The sequence below is a fragment of the Vitis riparia genome, chromosome 15 (genome assembly GCF_004353265.1).
Source record: "Vitis riparia cultivar Riparia Gloire de Montpellier isolate 1030 chromosome 15, EGFV_Vit.rip_1.0, whole genome shotgun sequence".
NCBI lineage: Eukaryota > Viridiplantae > Streptophyta > Magnoliopsida > Vitales > Vitaceae > Vitis > Vitis riparia.
Window position 1 is genome coordinate 5514581 of NC_048445.1, and position 19236 is coordinate 5533816.

Here is a 19236-nt window from a genome sequence, read left to right on the forward strand (position 1 = left end):
ATATACACGGAAAGACCTTTCTTGGACAAGGCTTATTCTTAAAAAGATAAACCCCCAGAGCTTGGCTTTGTTGAACTCTCCTTGAAGGGGTCTTCTATGAAATAATGAGAACATTAAGCAAATTCATTCTCATTGGCAAATTTTTTTTTTTAAGCACCTCATTGAAAACTATCCATTAGAGATTGGAGAAGATTAAAGTAATTGTTCAATCTTCAGCTGAGGAAACTAAAGTGTAGAAATGTCCAAAAGCAAAAGATGGCAAATAATGTAATGCATTTGAGATCCAATCAATTAAAATTAAATTGATGATGCAGTACGTAGATTTAAGTAGATAATATCAAATGAAAAAACTACTTATCCATTTGATAAATTGGTTTCAATTGTGGATGGCATTACCATTTTCAAAAATGTAGAATGAATATCAGTTGACAAAGCATTGATGATGATGGAGAAGGATGAAATTTTTTCTTACTATATCCCCCAAAATGGCAAATGGTAGCGCTGATGAAACCATTGATCATGATGACATATGACAATGATCCTCAATGTGCACAGGGGAGAAATTTAATTTTTTAATTTGCAGAAAATATAAAGGATGATATTTTATATATGCTCTTAAATGGAACAGCCGGACCGTTCTTTAGTCTTCAAGCTACTGCCAAGTTACTGCAATGGGACTTCTAACTCTATATTTCCTAGACACCCAAACTAGAGATCCAAAAGACCAACTAGAAGAAGTTGATGTTTTTCGCGATGCAACGAAACTCACCTTGTAACTCAGTTTCTGATTGAGTTCTTTAAACTTTAAAACATTAGGCTTAACCATGACTGATACTCCTTCAGGTTCCTGCACCTGTGCCACATAGGTAGTAGTAGGGTACCCAACATTTGTTACACTTCTTTTGTATGTGGCACGGTTTTTTTGGGCATTGCCATTGAAAAGTACTGCAAATGAAGGATAGTTCAAGTCTCCAGGTTGAAGATGAAGTGTGTGATTTGGGCAAGTGAAACTGATCCTTCTTGACACTCGAGCTATCTGAGAAGAGGTGTAGTTAAGGCTACACAAGTAGTTGAGGTAGTCCTCAGTTGTAATGTCATAAATTAGCCCTGGATTGGAGGCTTTCTCTGGATTCACATGGCCTGAACCATATGCAAAAGGGGTTGCTGATGAGCCACCAGAACCAAAATCTGAAATTGGATTTCTCTTGTTGTCTAGAGTATAAGCAGTTGTCATCAGGGCTGACTTGATGGCGGCGGGTGACCAATCTTTGTGAACTGATTTAAGAAGCGCGGCTAGGCCACTAACATGAGGGCAAGACATTGATGTCCCGGAGAGTACATCAAATAGTACACTTCTGTTATCGCTTTTGAGCCCGGTAGGGCTTACAGTTGGTGGCCATGCAGCCAGTATGTTCACGCCTGGAGCAGTCACATCGGGCTTGATCACATAAGGCCCTTCTGAAGCAGGGCCTCTTGAAGAGAATGCTGCCATTACAGGCGCAGGATTCCCATATGCAGTCCCACGGAATACAATAGAAGCAGTAGAATTCCCAGAATTCATATAGTTTATTATGGATTTACCTGCTGAAGCCCCTAAAGAAATGGCCGGTAAAACGTGGGGATCAGCAACAAGCTCCTCCCCTTGAGCTTCAGTGTTCAGCAGTATCATTCCAGCACCACCTGCCATTTTCACTTGTTCCCCCTTTACAACTCGGCTATTCACGCCTCGTTTGCATACAACAATCTTCCCTTTTACGAGATTGGGAGAGAGCGTGCCACCAATGCAATAATCAACTCCAACACGACCTGCAGTTTCTCCATAAGCAAGCAATAGTTGCTTAGTTGCTTTCCCAGAGTACAACGATGCCCCATGAAAAGTTTCTCCGTTGCCAAGCTTAACTATAGTAGGGAAGCTTCTATCGAGGGAGCTTGCAGCAACTGTCATGATCCAAGGTGCGGAATTGGCAACAGTTGAACTAGAAGGCCCTGAATTTCCCGCAGAACAAGAAACGAAAATACCATTTTGGACTGCCCCAAAGGAAGCTATAGCGATACTGTCAATATGGTAAGGCTTTGAGGCATCTCCCACGGACAGTGACAACACATCAACCCCATCGGAAACAGCCTGGTCTATTGCTGCTAATATATCAGAGTTTGCACAGCCACCAGCATAACAAGCTTTATATGCAGCAATTCTTGATGTATATCTCATTCCCCTTGCAAAGCCCTTGCCCCTACCGAAAAGGCTTGCTCCAGGGATCACATTACCAGCTGCAGTTGATGCAGTGTGTGTTCCATGGCCCAGTGAGTCCCTAGCGGATTTGAAATCCACCAATTCATTGATTCTCCCTCTAATGGCTTCGTACCCTTTGAAAAAGACTCTAGCGCCAATAAGCTTCTTGTTGCAATTGGAATGTGTGAACTTTGTGCCTTCCTCACAAGTTCCTTTCCAATGAGAGGGCACCGGTGACATGCCCCTATCTTGAAAACTAACATGTTCAGGCCAGATTCCAGTATCAACAATGCCAATTATCACATCAGTGGCCAGGTTGTGAGCATTCCATAGTCCTTTCCCAGTATGCAGGCCAAGAAACTGAGGTGAGCGTGTGGTGTGGAGACCTAGTAATTCATCAGGAACAGCTGAGAGAAACCCCTCAACTTTGTTCAAGGCCTGCAACTGCTTGATGGAGAGCTTTGCAGCAAAGCCAGTGATGGCAGTTTCATAGGTGTAAAGGAGCTCGGGAGGTGATGTTTCTTCTTCGCCTCCTCCTTGAATTGAGAGTTCATTGATGGAATCCATAACTGCTTCATACCATTTTCTGGAATCACCAAGAATACCGTCTAAAGATGTGATCCTGGTCTTGTCCATGTGAACTACATATGTTTGTCTGTCTGTCGAAGCAATTGAAGTTGCAGCAGCCATGAAAGCCAGCAATAGAAGTGATGTTCTAAACATCATGGTGTCTGCAGTTTGAAAAAGAAGAATATATATTAATACAAACATTTATGTCATACAACTCGTATGCAGAGAAGGGGGGATAACATGTAGAAATTCGAGAACCAGAACTTCAATATCATATTAAACTAACTGTACTCCAAACTACATATATGTAGATCAGACAATTGGTGAAGAGTAAGAAATCATAATCAAAACTATTTGGAAGCTGCTTCCAAACATTCCAACAGTTAGGCGGGCAAAGCTTTGGTTTGTCTGATCTCTTCTAGTTGCCATAGATTGATCTCCCAGTAACATCCAAGGGCACTCGGAGATACTCATCACTTACACAATGATACAAAGGGATCTTTCCTCCTAAGACGAGGCCCTGGGCTTTAGATGTTCAAAGGACATCAGCACCAAGAAGAAATGGACCTAAGACCCCATCAAACACACACACAAGCACACAACTAACGGCTTCTTGTGTAAAATCACCTGTTTTTTACTCAACCCAAAAGAGTGAGGAATGACCAAAGTTGAAGAGTGGTTAAATAGGCAAAGAAATAAGAGCCCTTTTGTGCTCACTACCTTAAAATTAATCAAATCAAATTCCACCCCACTACAGCACGCCTTGTTTGGATAAAGGGACATGAAAAACAGCTGCCTATGAACATGAGAATGAGAGATTAGAATACTATTACTTATTAATCTTTTAAGGGTATATTTAATTAGTTTCATCTAGTTGAGTGGAGACGGATAATTACTTGTTGTCTTGGTGGACAAGTTATTAATTATCATTAAAAGAAGCAATTAAATTTTAGGAGTCTTTCATTTGAGTGATGAAATCCAAGTTTGCTTCTTTTAAGGACCACTCAAATACTCTTTAACATGAGTCATGACACGGCAGCATGACTAGAAAAAGCTAGAAAAGAATAGAATTTTTTTTTTTTCCAATCATGTTTATGGGGATAATGATAGAAAAGGAACACCTTATCCATCCACATTTTCAATATTGTGTTACCATTTGTGTGCCTGCCACATTTGTACGTAGTTCTTAATGGGCATTTTGTGTGGCGCCTTTAATTGGAACAAGCCACAATGGAATTGGAAATTTTCCTCCTAATCATTTTTTTGGAGAAACTACTAAAGAAGAAAGCACTTCTCCAGATTTTGCTGTGCTCTCAACTGAGGTCTTGTCGCAGTAAGGGTACTAAAGAAGCATTTATGGGGTACCTTTGATGTAGGTAAGTCCAAAATGGGCATACTCAGTTTTGCATTTATTGACTTTCATATAAGTAGCTTATATGCTGAAGAAATTCATGTGGCATAAAGTGTTGTAAATTTAGAAATAATTTCATTTGTGCTTTTTGAATATTTTTTTTAGAATATGTTGTTTCATTTTGATATATATTTTAAAGCCATAAGGTAAATACCCTAAATTAGGATTTTAAGCATTGGGCATTTTTGTATGATTTGGAATCTTTGACATTAGGTTTGTCAATCATTTGAAAGTATAATTAGAGAGTTGATTAAAGTTATCACATACCATTGAATAATTAGAAATAAAATCAAATCTTTTTTTAATGTCCAATTTCACTCACTACTCCATGTGGATCTCCATACTCCCACTGTATGTTTCAATGCAATGTGTTGGATCACCAACAATGTGCCATCATGTATATAAGAGGACTCTCCAATCACTCAATTACACATCTTATGTCACTAATACATGCACTAACACACTTTATGAAAGATTAGAAAACACTCTTGGCATAGGTGTTGATCCCATCATAGTAAATGTCTGTCTACCTATGATGGATGCCGAGGAAGTGTACCATTAGCTTCGAATTAGGAAGATACTTAGTGAGATATCACTATTTCCTTGCATGAGGAGATAATGATTGAGCCTTTTAAACTTGTGGAGGTGGTGTCATAAGGTCAACCAACCTAGACCACCATAAGGTGATGTCAACATGATCCCTCATGCAAGATTGGTGTATTTTACCTTTTTTATCGATGATCTTGACTCACACCCTTCTAATTTCATGAAAGGCATGGAGCGTCTTGCTCAAGTTTGTATCATCTTATGGCCTCTCCACTTGGCCTCTATACTCCCTCAAAATTGTCCTCCTTATGGTGTAGCAAATGTTATTATACCTACCTAAGTCAAAAAATAAGGCTCAATGCACCTTGGTGGGGTGGGCTTGACTCTCTAACATTGAGTTCTTAGGACATGCTAAAGGCTTTGGTTTAGTATATAGAATTAGCAGCTTGTCCAAGTAGGATAAATTATGCATGCTTCGAATCTTCCAACTAGATTAAGAAGAGGAGGCATGTTGCCACTGAGGGACCCATTGTCATCTAATGTCATGTGGCCAAGCAATAGCATAAGGATATTGGTATAAGAGCTCATTGATATGGGTATATAGAGGCCTCACACTAGTTGAGCCTCATTAATCAATGGGATTCAATCTTATACTTCTATATATATATATATATATATTGAGCCTCATTAATCAATGGGATTCAATCTTATACTTCTATATATATATCCTTCCCCACCTCACTCTTCTCTCAGTTACTCCATTCACCACACAAGGTGATATTAGCCTAATTTCTCTTACAAAGTAGGTATTGATTTATTCCCTCATGAGATGATATTAACCTCACCTTTTGTATAGATGGTGTTGGCATGCTTGCCTCTCATTTTATGAATGGTGGGGGTACCTTGCTTAAGTCTATATCATCCCATGATCTTCCATTTAGTCTCAAAATTCCCTCAAAACCATTTTATTCAAAACTTAGAACACTAATATTATTACATCTATTCGAGTAAGAAGCAAAATTAAGGAGGTCCTACATCGAACCGATACACCTTGATAAATGACTTGACCCTCCCATCATGGAGTTCTTAAAATATATTGAGGGTCTTGGTTTAATAGACGGAGTTGGTAGCAAGATATATTATGTATGTATCAAACCAATTTCAACATGATTAATAGAAAGAGGCATGTTACCACTTAGGGACCCATCACCATTTGGAGACCCCTAAGAGTCCATCTCTAAAGGTCCCTTCAAAATGCTCTTTCCATCTCCAATTATAGATGGACTACTAGTTTAGTCGCTTCAATACTCCTCCCTCAAGCCTTCTTATGTTTCTACCTTGTGTCTCACCTTCTATCCTACTCAATCGTCTTGAAAGAGAAAACAAAATTTATAAGCGATAAGTTGAGAGAATAAATTAATTTCATTATCTTAATTCTAAAATTTAAAATTATCCACAGTTAGCAAAACTAAACGTTGAGGTATAATATGCTTAGGATTTAAGCAACATGGTAGGTAGGGCTCAAATTCTTGCCGCCACTCCAGACCCATTAACCACTTAGGGCTTTGGTTGGACCGAAAAGCCCATCTCTGTTTCTGCTTTTGCTTTCTACCTAGGGTTTAGAAATTTTCTCTCGTCTTCGGTTCGGAATTTTCTTTTTGGAGATGCAACTGACTCTTGAGTTCGGGTAATTATTATTTTTCGTTTATTTCTCTTTGCTAATCGGTCGTGTCTCGTCTTCTACTGCTTTATTTGGTCGTTAAGAAATCGGAATTCCGAAATTTGTCGGTTTACAAGTTTTTTTTTTTTTCCTGCATTTTTTCTGTTTGATTTTGATGATATTTCACTAATTGTTTCTGTTTAGTAGACTGTTAATTATGTTTGTTGGATCATATATAGAACAATTTCTTAATCGATTGTAAAAGATCTGAATTCTCACAGTTTGATTGGTAATTAAGAAAATGTTGTACATATTTTAATTCAAATTCTTATCTCTGCAACTAAGGAAATTGGGTGTCGTTAAGGGGCGGGTTTTGGGCATTTTGTCTTGAATTGGAAGGATAGGAACAGTGTAGCTGCAAGTTTGATTGGTGTGAGAAACCCTAGACCACGGAAAAGAGAGAGCTGTAGGGGTTGTGAGATAAGTGCATGGTTTTTGAAAGGTGGAGTACTGTTTGGTGAAGACGGTTCACATCTTTATCATAAGATAGATAGGCTTGTATTTGTTCATGTGTTCAAAAGACAGAGAAGAGCATTTATGGCAATGGTTTTATAGTGTGCCATATATTATCGGTTTCTATGAAGTTTAACTTTTTGGTTGTAGTAACTAGAAAGGTGTCATATCCTTGGTTGAGATTACTTTACTATACTCTTTTGCTATATTTGGTTCTTGGAAAGTACTAAGAAAAACAAAAGAACACCGAAGAAAATGATTTTCTCATGTTTGGTTCACCATGAGAAATATGAAAGAAAATAAAATATAATTAAAATTAATTTAAAACTTATGCATTTTCTAATCTTTATGTAGGACAAGAAAATAGGTATAATGCGATTGGAAAAGCATGTAAAAATCATTTATTGACTTTTAAATCTATTTTTTATTTTTCTTCACTTTTTTTTTTCTTTTAATTTTTCTCACTATTGTCTTTCCATTGCATTTTTTTTCAAATTTTCTAAGAATCAAATGTAGGATTTGGGAAAATATAGCTCTTGATGGGCGAGTACATGTAGAATAAAGAGTGAGGGCCATTCTTTTTTTTTTTTCTTCTTCTTTGGATAAGTAAGCTAGATGAAAAAAATCTTATTGAAAAGCCCTATATGCCATGGTACATAGGTTGTATACAAGGGTAAACAAAAGGCCTAGCACAACAATTGAAAAATACAAAAAACTGTCCCTCCCTTAATTAGACCCCATCCAATCTATGAACTCAAATAAAGACAATTTGCCTTCGGCAATGTACATCTTAACCCATGAAAACATATTAATCACAAATGAACTGTTTTTGGTGTCCCCTTTTTTCTTTATATACAACTTTTCTTTACTTATCAAAAAAAAAAAAAAAACAAACAAACAAACTTTTCAAAGAATGAGTCGATTGTTCTACATTTCCAAATGCTCTTCAATTTCTCTCTTTCCACAAAGTCCAAAAAATACACAATGAGGTAGTTCTCCAAACCTTTTTTCGCTTTCTTCCCACAAAGTAGTCATGCCAACTTAACAAGGTCTCCTTAACAAACAAAGTTAGAACCCAAGTGACGCCAAATAAAGCAAAAATCAAGTGCCATAGCTCCCTAGCTTTAGGGCAGTGAAGAAGGATATGATCGTTAAACTCTGCTTTCGCAAAGGTGATATCTATTTGCCAAGGACCAATCCCTCCTCTGAAGTTGTTCCAAAGTTAAAACCTTCCCTCAACTAGTTTCCTAGGCAAAAAAACTCACTTTAGTTAGGACCCACAAGTTCTAAACAATGTCTTCAAGGAAAATAATTGAGCACCCCTACTTTAGTACAAAGTACAAAGATTTTATCAAGAAAGCACCATTCCTTGAGTCCACCCATACCAACCTATCGTTCTCTCTTAACAAAATTCCCATGCAATCTTAAGAAAAGAGACGTTATGATGTCCAACTCCCAGTCATTTAAATGTCTAGCAAAACAAGGGTTTCAATGGCTCCCTCCCTTTGCTCCTCCCAAACATTTGCTACCCATGCTGCTTTATACACTAAGGCATTCAACGTGGGAAAAGACAAATGTAAGGGTTCTTTCCCACATCATCTATACATACAAAATTTCACTCTCCTCCCACCCCCTACCTTAAAAGAAACTTTTGATAAGGTCCCATTCTAATAGCTTTCCAAGCCGGATCCCCACCCGCCTCTCACAATGCAAGAACTCCAACCTACCTCCTCTCTATATTTTTCCTAAATAACTTGGTTCAAAAAGGCATCTCCTTCAAAGGCAAATATTCAACTCCACTTTCCCAACAAGGCCCTATTAAGAGAAGGACTTCTGATGCCAAGCCCCCCTCCTTCATCTTTTCTCTACATTAAGTGTAGCTTTTTCTCCAATGTGTCCCCTCCCCATGGGAAACCCCTTTGAATCTTCTTGACTTTCAATCTAATTTTATTGGGGATGGTGAACAAAAACATAAAGTAGATAGTTAAACCGGATAAAGTACTATAAATCAAAGTAAGTCTCCCTCCTTTCAAAATACACTGCCTTTTTCCACATTGAGAGCTCACATCTAAACCTTTGGGTTAAGGAACTGATGATGATGCCATGGATTCCAAATCACATGGAAGCATTTCTATATATCAGACAGTCAATTATAGAAACTTAAGGTAATATCATCAGTTGCTTGAACTGTAGTTCAATTTATTCATCGAATTCCCTAATAGTAATAAATGATTTGTTGGATAACTTTATTTGTTTTTTAATTCTCTCATCCTTCGTGGTGGCTTGGAAAAACAAAAATTTGGAGTTCTGAGTCTTGTAACTGGACTTAGCTTTTGTTTCTGAATTTGTGTTTGGTAGAATGTTGATCCCATACCTTGTTCTTATATGGATAAAGTTCCTTTGCAATTAAAAAAAATTGCTCCATTGTTGACATGAAGTCATTAATTTTTTGGTGCAGTGGTGGGCTCGAGCTTCTATGTGAGTCAGTAAAAATCCATAGTGTAAATGTTGATCCACAAGTTGGTGAAGAGAAGGTGAACTTCATTCTTAACAAGTGATACCAAGAAAAACATGGAAAATTATTCTTTTTTTTCCCTCCTTAATGTACAGTTAGACTGCTAAGACTTATTTTCTGCATATTCTTTTCAGTTAACTATGAAAGATTTGCTCTCTTGGGTTCGTGCCAATTTGATCAAAGAGAGGCCTGAGATGTTCATGAAAGGAGATTCTGTGTAAGTTATGAGCAACTTTGGCATTTCCTTAAATTTTCAAAGGGTGGTGCTTAGGTATTCTTTAAAGTGTGAATTACAAACAAGTATAGTTGATGCTGTTTGGCATCATGTTTTCCTAGAAAAAATTTCTGCTGAAATGCATTGAAATGTTTAAAAGAGGAGAAATGAAAAGTAAAAAAGTAAAAAAGGAAAAAGGAAACATTTCTAACCATTAAAAACTGAACCATGAGTTCTTCTTTTAAAGCCTCATAAAAACCGCTAAATATATCATAAATCAAAATTTCCTTCCATCCTTTTTTTAATAAGAAATGGAGATTTATAATGGAATATGGATAGGAGCATGGACACAGAGGGATATGGTCTCCAAGAACCAAATGGAGGACAGCTAAAATGTCAAAAGAAGGAAAAAAAATAAAATCACTGCAGACACACCAAATACTTAATGCAATTTATCATCATTCTGTTTCTACATGCTAATTTGTTTTGTCATGCAGGAGACCTGGGGTTCTGGTCCTTGTCAATGATTGTGATTGGGAGCTGAGTGGCCAGCTTGATACTACATTAGAAGAGAAGGATGTGATTGTTTTCATCTCAACCCTGCACGGTGGATAGTATCATGATTTTGGTGTTCATGATCTGTGTTAAGTTCATGATTAGAGACAAATGTTGACTATTTCTCCAATACTTAAATTCTGTGTCTCAGTGACTCTATGTTTTTGCTCATACATAGATGAGGCAGGCGTGTTACTCCAAAATGTCACAATAACTATAATCTGATTATCAGATTGAATTTTGAATGTAAAATCTCTCTTAGGGTGACTTTTCAGTAGGTATTACAGTGGTCATTGATTTTCAGTCTTTTGGTTGGAATCTGTAGGTGTTTTGAATGACATTTTGCCCATTTAGTAGGTATTAACAATGCTCTGGGGAATTTTATTGAAGATGATGACATTGTCTTAAATTTTTATGGTAGCTATAGTTCTAATAGTTTTAAAGAAATCAGAATGTTTCTTTTCTCCTAAGTGTTACAATCCTAGATAGCACATTTAGTAGTTTATAGGTACACAATTCTAGGTTGGAAAATAGGAGCAGCTTCTGCCCTATCTAGAATATTAAATTCCTATAATACAAGAATGATTCTATCCTAATTTGAATCCTCAAATATTAGGGATTATTTCACCCCCCAAATGGCTTAATCTAGGTTGACAATATTTACAATTATCTGCGATCTCCTATTATGTGAAAGTAGGTTTTCTCACACTCTCCCTCAAGATGGTTTAATGTCTCCATGCGTACCACTGTACTAGTGGGGGTAAAGTGTCACCACACAAGCCCTCAATTAACATAAGCACCAAACCTCTCAAAAACCATCATTTTTTACTTTTGTCTTAAGTCATGAAAGATCTTCCTGCACGTTGATAATTAATTGATGCAAGGTGATGAAATCCAGGGTTTGGAAGAAAAGAAATGTGAGAGAAATCTCTTATGAATCTCATATCTCATTTTATTTTTGTTCTTTATTGGCAATTTGGCAGTCTGGCTAATGCATAATACTTCCCAAATAAACCAAAAATGTAGATGTTGAGAGTGGGATTTGAACCCACGCCCTTTCGGACCAGAACCTTAATCTGGCGCCTTAGACCAACTCGGCCATCTCAACTTTGAGTAATGAATTTAACAATATTTTATAAATAATAAAATTTAAGTAATATTTTAATAAATATTAAATAACTATACAAATTTCATTATGTTGAGAGTGGGATTTGAACCCGCCCTTTCGGACCAGAACCTTAATCTCCAGATGTGTCCCACTGCACATTTGTCGCTAAGAATTTTTTTTTTTAAAAAAAAAGGCTAAAAAAACCTTGAATTCTATGATGATACCTCTTTAATAATAGGGAAACAGAATGCAGAACATGGCATTGAACTTAACCAGACACAGGGCAACTCTCCTTTGGCAGATCATTCACAACTATGTCACCTGCCAAGTGAAAGAGGCCCTGAGACCGGTCAGCTCAACAAACCCTCCTCTTTTTGCTCCACCAGGGTTCCCCCTTTCAAGCTTTATAATAAACCCCCATGGCTTTCAACCCAGAATTGGTCAAAACACAAATGGCATATGCTATGGTTTATGCCTTTAGGATATTCCTCCATACTTCCTTTTCCACATTCCGGGTATCGCCCCTTTATTTTATTTTATTTTTGTCTTGCATTATGGCCGGAGGGGGTTCTCAGTCTTATACCCATTTGACAGATTCCTCTTATCATCATTTCTATGCATCCATCGGAAAGAGAGGACAGTTCATGTATGCCTTTTTCTTTCCTTTTTTTGGTTATGCTGAGGGGCAGTATATGTGGGCCCATACCATTTTATCAAGACCAGGACTCAGCAACAGCAATAAAACAGTCCACCAGACACTTGATATTCAACTGCTAAAAGCCTCATGTCATAACAAGTAACAGCAGAACTTTCCAACCTGCTGCATTATCCGATTAGACAGGGAACCAAGTTCTGAAAATGGTATGCCAGGAAATCAACTTGAGATATTTTCTAGGCACAAGGAGGCTAAATACACCATCGTTAACAAGAAAAGCACTTTAATGGCAGAATCCATCTTTTCAGGTCCTCTCAACATCAAACAAAAACAATGGAAAAAGTTGCCCCTCAAAATGTTACAAAATATTGATCATCAAAGACGATAACAACAGAACATTGAAAAGTGTCTTTTGGGGGGATTCCATTTCCATTCAGTTTAGCTGAATTGTATAGTTTCCAAAGTCCACTCCTCAAAAATGAGATCCAAACCCAGTCATATCCACCTGATCATAATTCCAAAATAAAACAAGCAATGCTGAATTTTTAATATAGAGAAAGATAGCTCATGGTTGGAGCAATTCAAATGGACTGTATATGCAGTGATACTGATCACATGGTTGACATAATGTTCAGAACAAACTATCTCAATTATTGTGATGTTAATGGCACATAGAAAAAATAAGAGAACAAATTATGCCTACTCGAACCACAAATCCAGCTTAGAAATAAATGACCTCTTTTGGCAGCCCAGTGAAAAGGGGAGAATGCCCATCGTTTGTGAACATGGCAAAAATGAGAAATAAAAATTTCAAAGAAAAAAAAAAGGAAACAAGTGATGATACTGGTTACTAAAGTATAATCAGACCTTTTGTTTTCCTTTTCTCAGTCTCTCAAGCTCTACCTCAGCATCTGTCAACTGTTGCTTTAGCATTGACACTCTTGCCTCCAGCTCTTCCATTGTGCCTTTCTCGATGACAGGCTGATAGGGTGTTATGAAATTATGTGAAAATGCTTTCAGAGCTTCAACCCCGCAAACCTAAAAATGCACATTTACTTAGTTGAAGGGCTGATAACAAACTGAAAAAGAACCATTTACAGGCAACAGTAAGTTTGGGCCTAGAACCAGTTTGTACTCCAAAAAATTGTAGGAATGAATCATGTAGAAAAAGAAGGAAGTCAGGGTAAAAGCAAAGTCCAATAATAACTGTAGAAACATTTGTAAGGGAAAACAAAACAAAAACAAAAAAAGAAAATAAAAGAAATAAAAACTATAACTTTAAGAATGAATTAGTGCAGAAAATCATTGGTATGTATTAGGAAAACTAAATGTGTTGGTTCACTCTGGAATTATTTGGAAACTCAGCATAATACGTGCAAACTAATGAAAATTCCCAAACCAGTTGAATTATACATATAACTTGAGATATATATATATAGAAAGAAAGAATTCTGCATTCTTAGCAATGCCTAGTTTACCTCTTCTGGTAGCAAAGGAAGCTTGGTAATGTGAAAATCATCATACAGCAAGTAGAACTGATCAAGGTACTTTTGTTGCATCCGCATTCTTGCTTTAAGCAACTTTGATTCAACAACTACAATAACAAAGAAGACCAAGCAATAGTTGGCTCTTGTTTCAAGCAAGCACATTCAGACAGGGAAAAAGAGAATAAAAATGTGAAGGAAGTGGTAAATGCACCTTCTTCATCATAAAGCACTTGGTTAATGATAACATTGTGCGAATCTATCTCAAATTTATTCAGTTCCTGCACCAGTCTCTCTGTTTCATAGAGAGAAAGGAACTCCGGAATGCAAACGCAAACAAAAGTTGTCAAGTCCTGTTAAAAGGGAAACACAAGTGCATTAATGACTGCATCAATATAGAGAGCAAGGAAGACCTGAAAGTGATCCTCCATGCATACATGGCCCTAAGAACTTTGATGGGAAACTAAATGCTGACAGCTGTGCTTTATCAAAGTTTAGCTGCCTCATGAGATTTGAGGAATTTCAAAGAATGATAGCCTTGAATATCAAATAAGTTTTATAGATGTCTATCTAACTAAGCCAGGTTTTGATAGAGAAAGCCAAAGGGCAGCACTGTCAAACGGATGTCCACAAAAGCAGCAGCAATGTTTCTCCATCTTTAAACACCAAAACATAAGAGGTGGTACCTAGAGGAAGCAAAAATCATACTTGTGCTGAACAGTTCTTTGGCAGAGAAACAGTAGGGAAGCTATTATGGAGTTCTGACTTAAACAGCAAATTTTCTGATTTCTATTATTAAAGACATTTCCTTTTTCCATCAAAGTTTGTATTACAAAATTTATATTTGCACAGCTCATAGATATTGCATTTCAAAAATTATTGGAATCATATTTTCCTTTTTTTCTTCAAAGAGAAATGAGAATTAAGGTTAAGTTAATTAATCACTGCTGAGATTAGCATTGAGAAATATATTACTTAACCAACAAGACAGGTGAATATAATTACAATATTAAGATTCTTCTATCAATTATAATCACCTGTGGTTTTTTCTTTCTTTCTTTCTTCTTTACCTTTTCTTTTTTTTTTGGTTCACAGGCACACCCAGGAAGTCTTAAAAATCCTTAAGGTGTCGGTGAATGGTCCAATTCTACATGAATAACTTCAGTGTGGATTTGTGCTACAGAAGTGATTTAGCGTCCAGCCACGGAAAATGTTTTAGGATGGGAGATCTTACTGGGTCCTTGAATTGCTTATTCACTTGTTCAATCACATCTTTCATGCCCTCAAGCCTACCCAGAAGTGCATCCTCACCAAATTCATCGTCCACGCCAAAGAGACGGGTCATCTGCCATGAACAGTTTAAAAAATTGATAAGTAACATACCAGTACTATCGAAGGAGAAGGGACATTGGCAACAGTTAATACAGAAGATTCTGATGACTTGAATCAAAATATTCAATGGTCAAAAATTTACAACTCAAGAATCCAATACATGAAACCAACTTCATATACATACGAAATTTGTCATGCACTAAAATATTAAAACCATAAAAGTTGAGAATACTGACTAAGAGTTACCATCTATCAAAATAAAACATGCTAAAAACCAAGTAGAGGAATATTCATTTGTTCAACTTTAATGTTTCTTTCATAATTATTGCATTGTTGGATTTCATAAGGCAAGGACAAATGCAGATTACTAGATCTGTAAGTCTAGCAATGCTGCTATCACATTCTACTGTGCTTAAAACTTCTTCCTTGTTTTTTTCCAAAGGTTCCAAACTTCAGTCTATTGAGAATTACTCTATATAAAGACCCCCAAAAAAAAAAGGCTCTTTAATTTGTTCCAGCGAAACCCAAGATGCTAATAAGCTTCTTGCTTCATACTTGAGAATGTAAAGCACCAAAACATAAACAACACACTGCAATAGCATTCATGCCTGCAATCAAGGAAGAATAAATAGTAGGCTTAACATGAAACCCTTGAGAAACAGGAATGGGAAACCATGCAGTCGATCACATTTACATTCAAAAGTAGTGAATTTTTCTTCAAGAAGCAACAAATCCCATACTAGACTCATTATGAATTTTTTTTTAATCATGACATAAGCAAAGCTCTTCCAGATATTCATCCATAATTGGTTAACATGATAGTTAGAGGCAGACTCAACCTTATATGATATGGGAAGGCTATGGAGAAATTGTCATAGAATCAACTTGGGCAACTCACTTCCCTCAGGATTAGACACATGACAAATTGATCAATGTTCAATCATTAATGCACCATTCCATATAATAACTAGGCTTGACCACATCACAGCAGATAATTCCTTAAACCTGGGAGATACTAAAATTGGAAGATTCTTATGGGTGTACCTGATTCAATAAACCACCAAATTTATTTTTTAAGGACATCATTTTAGCAAGCCCCTTCTCTAATGTTGATGGAAATTGCAATAACCGAAGTGTATGACCAGTAGGAGCTGTATCAAATACTATCACAGAGTAATCCATTGTTTGAACCAACCTGCAAGAAGAAGTTAGTACAGAAAAAGTTATACTCATAAATGGCAAGTGCAATAGAATTTTAATCACATAAGAATCATGTCTCATCATTCAATAAGAGAAAGTAAAAGTACATGTGCATGGCCAGTACTTGATTTTGTAAGTGTTTAAATGCTAACAAAATTGAACAAAGCCCAGTATAAAAATCAGATACGTCAAGGGATGCACCAATACGGGCACGCTAATAAGGAGTAACTTACCTTTTCTTGAGACAGATTCTGTTACCAAGTGTTATGAGATTTAAGAAGTGAAGGTATTAGTAAAATTTTGGGAACTTATAGGTGGCAGAGCAGAGACCACCGCAGAAAAGAGGCCTACACCTCACAAATAATGCATGATAATCAATTCATCTTGATGTATCAACTCCACAGTATAAGTGTAAAGATGATATAAAATTTAATTGCATGTTCATGACCCAAATCCCACCTAATTCCAACTAGGAAAAACTTAATCCGAAATAAAGCCTCAAAAAGTGTCAAATTTGGCAACTTTTTTATAACTAAAACTACATGGGAGAGAAATGATACACCATATCAACAATAGTTATTAAAGGCTTCTCTCTCAGGTCTTTTTTGGGCCCCTCTTCCATACCCATCCTATCTTCTGGGTTTGTACCTTCCCCCCCTTTTTTTGATAGGTAAATAAGGAGAATATATTAAAAGCACTTGCAAAATGGTGCAACAGAGTACACATGGAGTATACAACAAAGGCCACAAGGCAAGCAAGAGGCATACCTTCCCTATTTTTTGAACCCTTTGTGGACATATCTCATGCTGTCTTATCTTTGGTTCTTTCATTTGATGATGTTTTAGGTTCAAATAGTGTTTCTTGATGAATTTCTCATTCTAAGGCAATTTACAGTGGATATATCTCATGCTGTCTTATCTTTGGTTCTTTCATTTGATGATGTTTTAGGTTCAAATAGTGTTCTTGATGAATTTCTCATTCTAAGGCAATTTACAGTTATACCCTTTTTGGATTTGTAAAGCCCAAGTTTTGTGTGTGTGTGTGTGTGTGCATGTGTGATAGGCAACAGGAAGGAAGATTTTAACTTTCAACTTCTGGTCTTACAACAGAAGCAAGTTGCATTTGCTAGTACTCTGGTCCAACTTATATTAAAACTTTTCATATCATATAACAACGCTTCAAAGTTATATCTTTTACATTTATGCCACCTTTTGGATAAAATAATTAACGATATGCCAGATATGTCTTTGTTATACATGTCCACATGTAAAACAATTACAAGAAATCTTCAACAACAACCAATGCAAAAAGATAATTTTTCAAACCTAAGTCTGCATAAAGCCTATTTTACATATTATTATTGCAAATAGAACATCTTTTATTTAACTGCAAGTGCAAGTAAGAGTAAACTTCAGAGTACTCCCAATGTGCTCACTTATCCCAAGTAAAAAAATGTGATCCACAAGGATGCTGAAGTTAGCCAAAAACACTCAAAATTGTTTTTTATAGGTGCAAACAACTTAAAACATAAACATATAACAAATATTTGCCCCATTGGATACAATCTGATCAGGGATCATGTCACTTACTTCAACATTTCTGCAAAGCTCATTGCCTCATCAATTCCGGGAATTGCATTTGCCAGCTCAGAGAAAAGATTATCCATTCCATCACCAGGTAATTCTTCGTTCTCTACACTGGGATCCACTTCCTAAAAGGAAACATACTATTAGTATAAGCTATATAACAATCAATATGTGCACAAAGCAATCAAGGCAACAACCTGGGAGCAATGAATGTAAACAATAGACCACAATGCCATTGAGAATCATTTGGATACGACACCTTCTCCAAAACTTAAAAGAACTAAAAAAAAATAAATTAAAACACAGATAATTCCTCTATAAATTGTTTCTCTAGATGAAAAAGGAAAACCCAGATAATATGTAGCACACACTCAGGATCTGACACACTTTTCACACAAACCAACTGAAGGGTATGGAACTCTCAAATCAAAGAACTAGTAATCCCCAAAAACCAAACAAAACAAGAAAACCATGACAAACGTCTTCCCCAAATTCACCAAACAAAAAACCCAAATTTTCAACAGCAACAACTAAACCCACGTCAGAAAAAGTCCAAATTCATTAAAACACAATACCTCAAATAATGCACTAATTCATCCCCAAAAAACCAAACGAAACAAGAAAACTATGAACTAGCTTTTCCTCAAATTCACCCCGATAAACCGCAAATTTCAATAGAAACGACTAAATCCACCACAAATATCACATCAAAAACTTCAAAACTCATGAAAACACAAAACCCACCAACCCAAAAACCATTAAATTGGGAATTGAAAACAGTACCATTGCATAGAGATTGGAGAACCCATTAACCAAAGTGGGTGCCTTGGTGAAACGCTGCTGAAACGCATCGCTGAGATTGTGAGCGGGGTCAGTGGAGATTATCAAAACAGAGGATCTAACCCTAGAGAGAAGGATCGACAGAATCGAACTACACGTAGTCTTGCCAACGCCGCCTTTACCACCAACAAAGACCCACTTCAGACTCTCTTGGTCCAGTATGTTCTGCACAGTTCCTGACAATTCTTGATCTGAAGCCATTAACAAACGGAGCTTCTCTCTCTAACCCACAAATCTAGAGAGAGAAAAAAAAAACAAGAATCTGAAAGAACTATGAATTCCGTCTCCCAATTTGTAAACTAAAAGCCGGATTTCTCTTTTTGAGAGTTGCCAAACAGGGCATAAGATTTGATACTTTTCCGACGCCGAATGTTCGAGGGTTTGCGCTAACGTGCGCTACTAGGCGTACGGGAAGAGCGTGGGAACGGATTGTCAAAAATCTGACACAGTAACACGTGTTCATAAGTCGTGTCCGTGCCACATCAGCATGGATATTCATTTTACTTAAATGAAGAGAAAATTGAGTTTTAATTCATTAATATAAAAATATATATAAAAAAAAAAAAGAATTTTCATTTTTTAAAATCAATATTATTTTTATTTATTTAAAATATATTTATTTTTTTAACAAATCTTGTAATTATTCTCTAAAATTATTTTTTATTTATTTATCATGTCATTAATATCAGTTGACAACTAAACTAGTTCACATAATATTTTAATCTACGCTTTCAAGTTCTAGATAACCTAAAATTTTTCGGGTTTCTCTCCTTCGTTCGAAGTGTAGATGCCAAGTAAAGCAATCCACTTCATT

At 36.5% G+C, this 19236-nt stretch overlaps 3 protein-coding genes and 1 non-coding gene across 4 annotated transcripts; 1 reads left to right on the top strand and 3 right to left on the bottom strand.

Moving 5' to 3' along the window:
* Positions 1-501: 501 nt before the first annotated feature.
* Positions 502-3432, bottom strand: LOC117931836 (subtilisin-like protease SBT1.1). Its single transcript, XM_034852908.1, has 2 exons — positions 3285-3432; positions 502-2964 (listed from the first exon to the last, which is right to left on the bottom strand). The coding sequence occupies exon 2, from the start codon at positions 2957-2959 to the stop codon at positions 653-655; it is 2307 nt and encodes a 768-aa protein (XP_034708799.1). The 5' UTR covers positions 2960-2964; positions 3285-3432; the 3' UTR covers positions 502-652.
* A 2752-nt stretch (positions 3433-6184) lies between these two features.
* LOC117931692 (ubiquitin-related modifier 1 homolog 2-like) lies at positions 6185-10611 on the top strand. The gene is made up of 4 exons (XM_034852699.1): positions 6185-6447; positions 9392-9467; positions 9583-9665; positions 10160-10611. Exons 1-4 carry the CDS (start codon positions 6425-6427, stop codon positions 10275-10277), a joined length of 300 nt encoding a protein of 99 aa, XP_034708590.1. The 5' UTR covers positions 6185-6424; the 3' UTR covers positions 10278-10611.
* Positions 10612-11244: 633 nt separating this feature from the next.
* TRNAL-AAG lies at positions 11245-11325 on the bottom strand. The gene has a single exon. It is a non-coding gene; the product is annotated as a tRNA-Leu (tRNA).
* Positions 11326-12189: 864 nt separating this feature from the next.
* LOC117932526 (ATPase ARSA2) lies at positions 12190-18827 on the bottom strand. Its single transcript, XM_034853800.1, has 8 exons — positions 18366-18827; positions 17586-17707; positions 15841-15991; positions 14699-14809; positions 13679-13817; positions 13459-13574; positions 12848-13018; positions 12190-12485 (listed from the first exon to the last, which is right to left on the bottom strand). Exons 1-8 carry the CDS (start codon positions 18621-18623, stop codon positions 12453-12455), a joined length of 1101 nt encoding a protein of 366 aa, XP_034709691.1. The 5' UTR covers positions 18624-18827; the 3' UTR covers positions 12190-12452.
* Between the last annotated feature and the right edge of the window lie 409 nt (positions 18828-19236).

Excerpts from the sequence above, each read along its gene's own strand:
- LOC117931836 (XM_034852908.1), bottom strand. The coding sequence starts at position 2,959 with ATGATGTTTAGAACATCACTTCTATTGCTGGCTTTCATGGCTGCTGCA.
- LOC117931692 (XM_034852699.1), top strand. The coding sequence starts at position 6,425 with ATGCAACTGACTCTTGAGTTCGG. Across the intron at positions 6,448-9,391 it reads CAACTGACTCTTGAGTTCGG|TGGTGGGCTCGAGCTTCTAT; the intron begins GTAATTATTATT and ends TTTTTGGTGCAG. Across the intron at positions 9,468-9,582 it reads CACAAGTTGGTGAAGAGAAG|TTAACTATGAAAGATTTGCT; the intron begins GTGAACTTCATT and ends TATTCTTTTCAG.
- LOC117932526 (XM_034853800.1), bottom strand. The coding sequence starts at position 18,623 with ATGGCTTCAGATCAAGAATTGTCAGGAACTGTGCAGAACATACTGGAC. Across the intron at positions 13,818-14,698 it reads ATAAGCAATTCAAGGACCCA|GACTTGACAACTTTTGTTTG; the intron begins GTAAGATCTCCC and ends CCCTTTTAACAG. Across the intron at positions 13,575-13,678 it reads AGTGCTTTATGATGAAGAAG|TTGTTGAATCAAAGTTGCTT; the intron begins GTGCATTTACCA and ends TTGTTATTGTAG.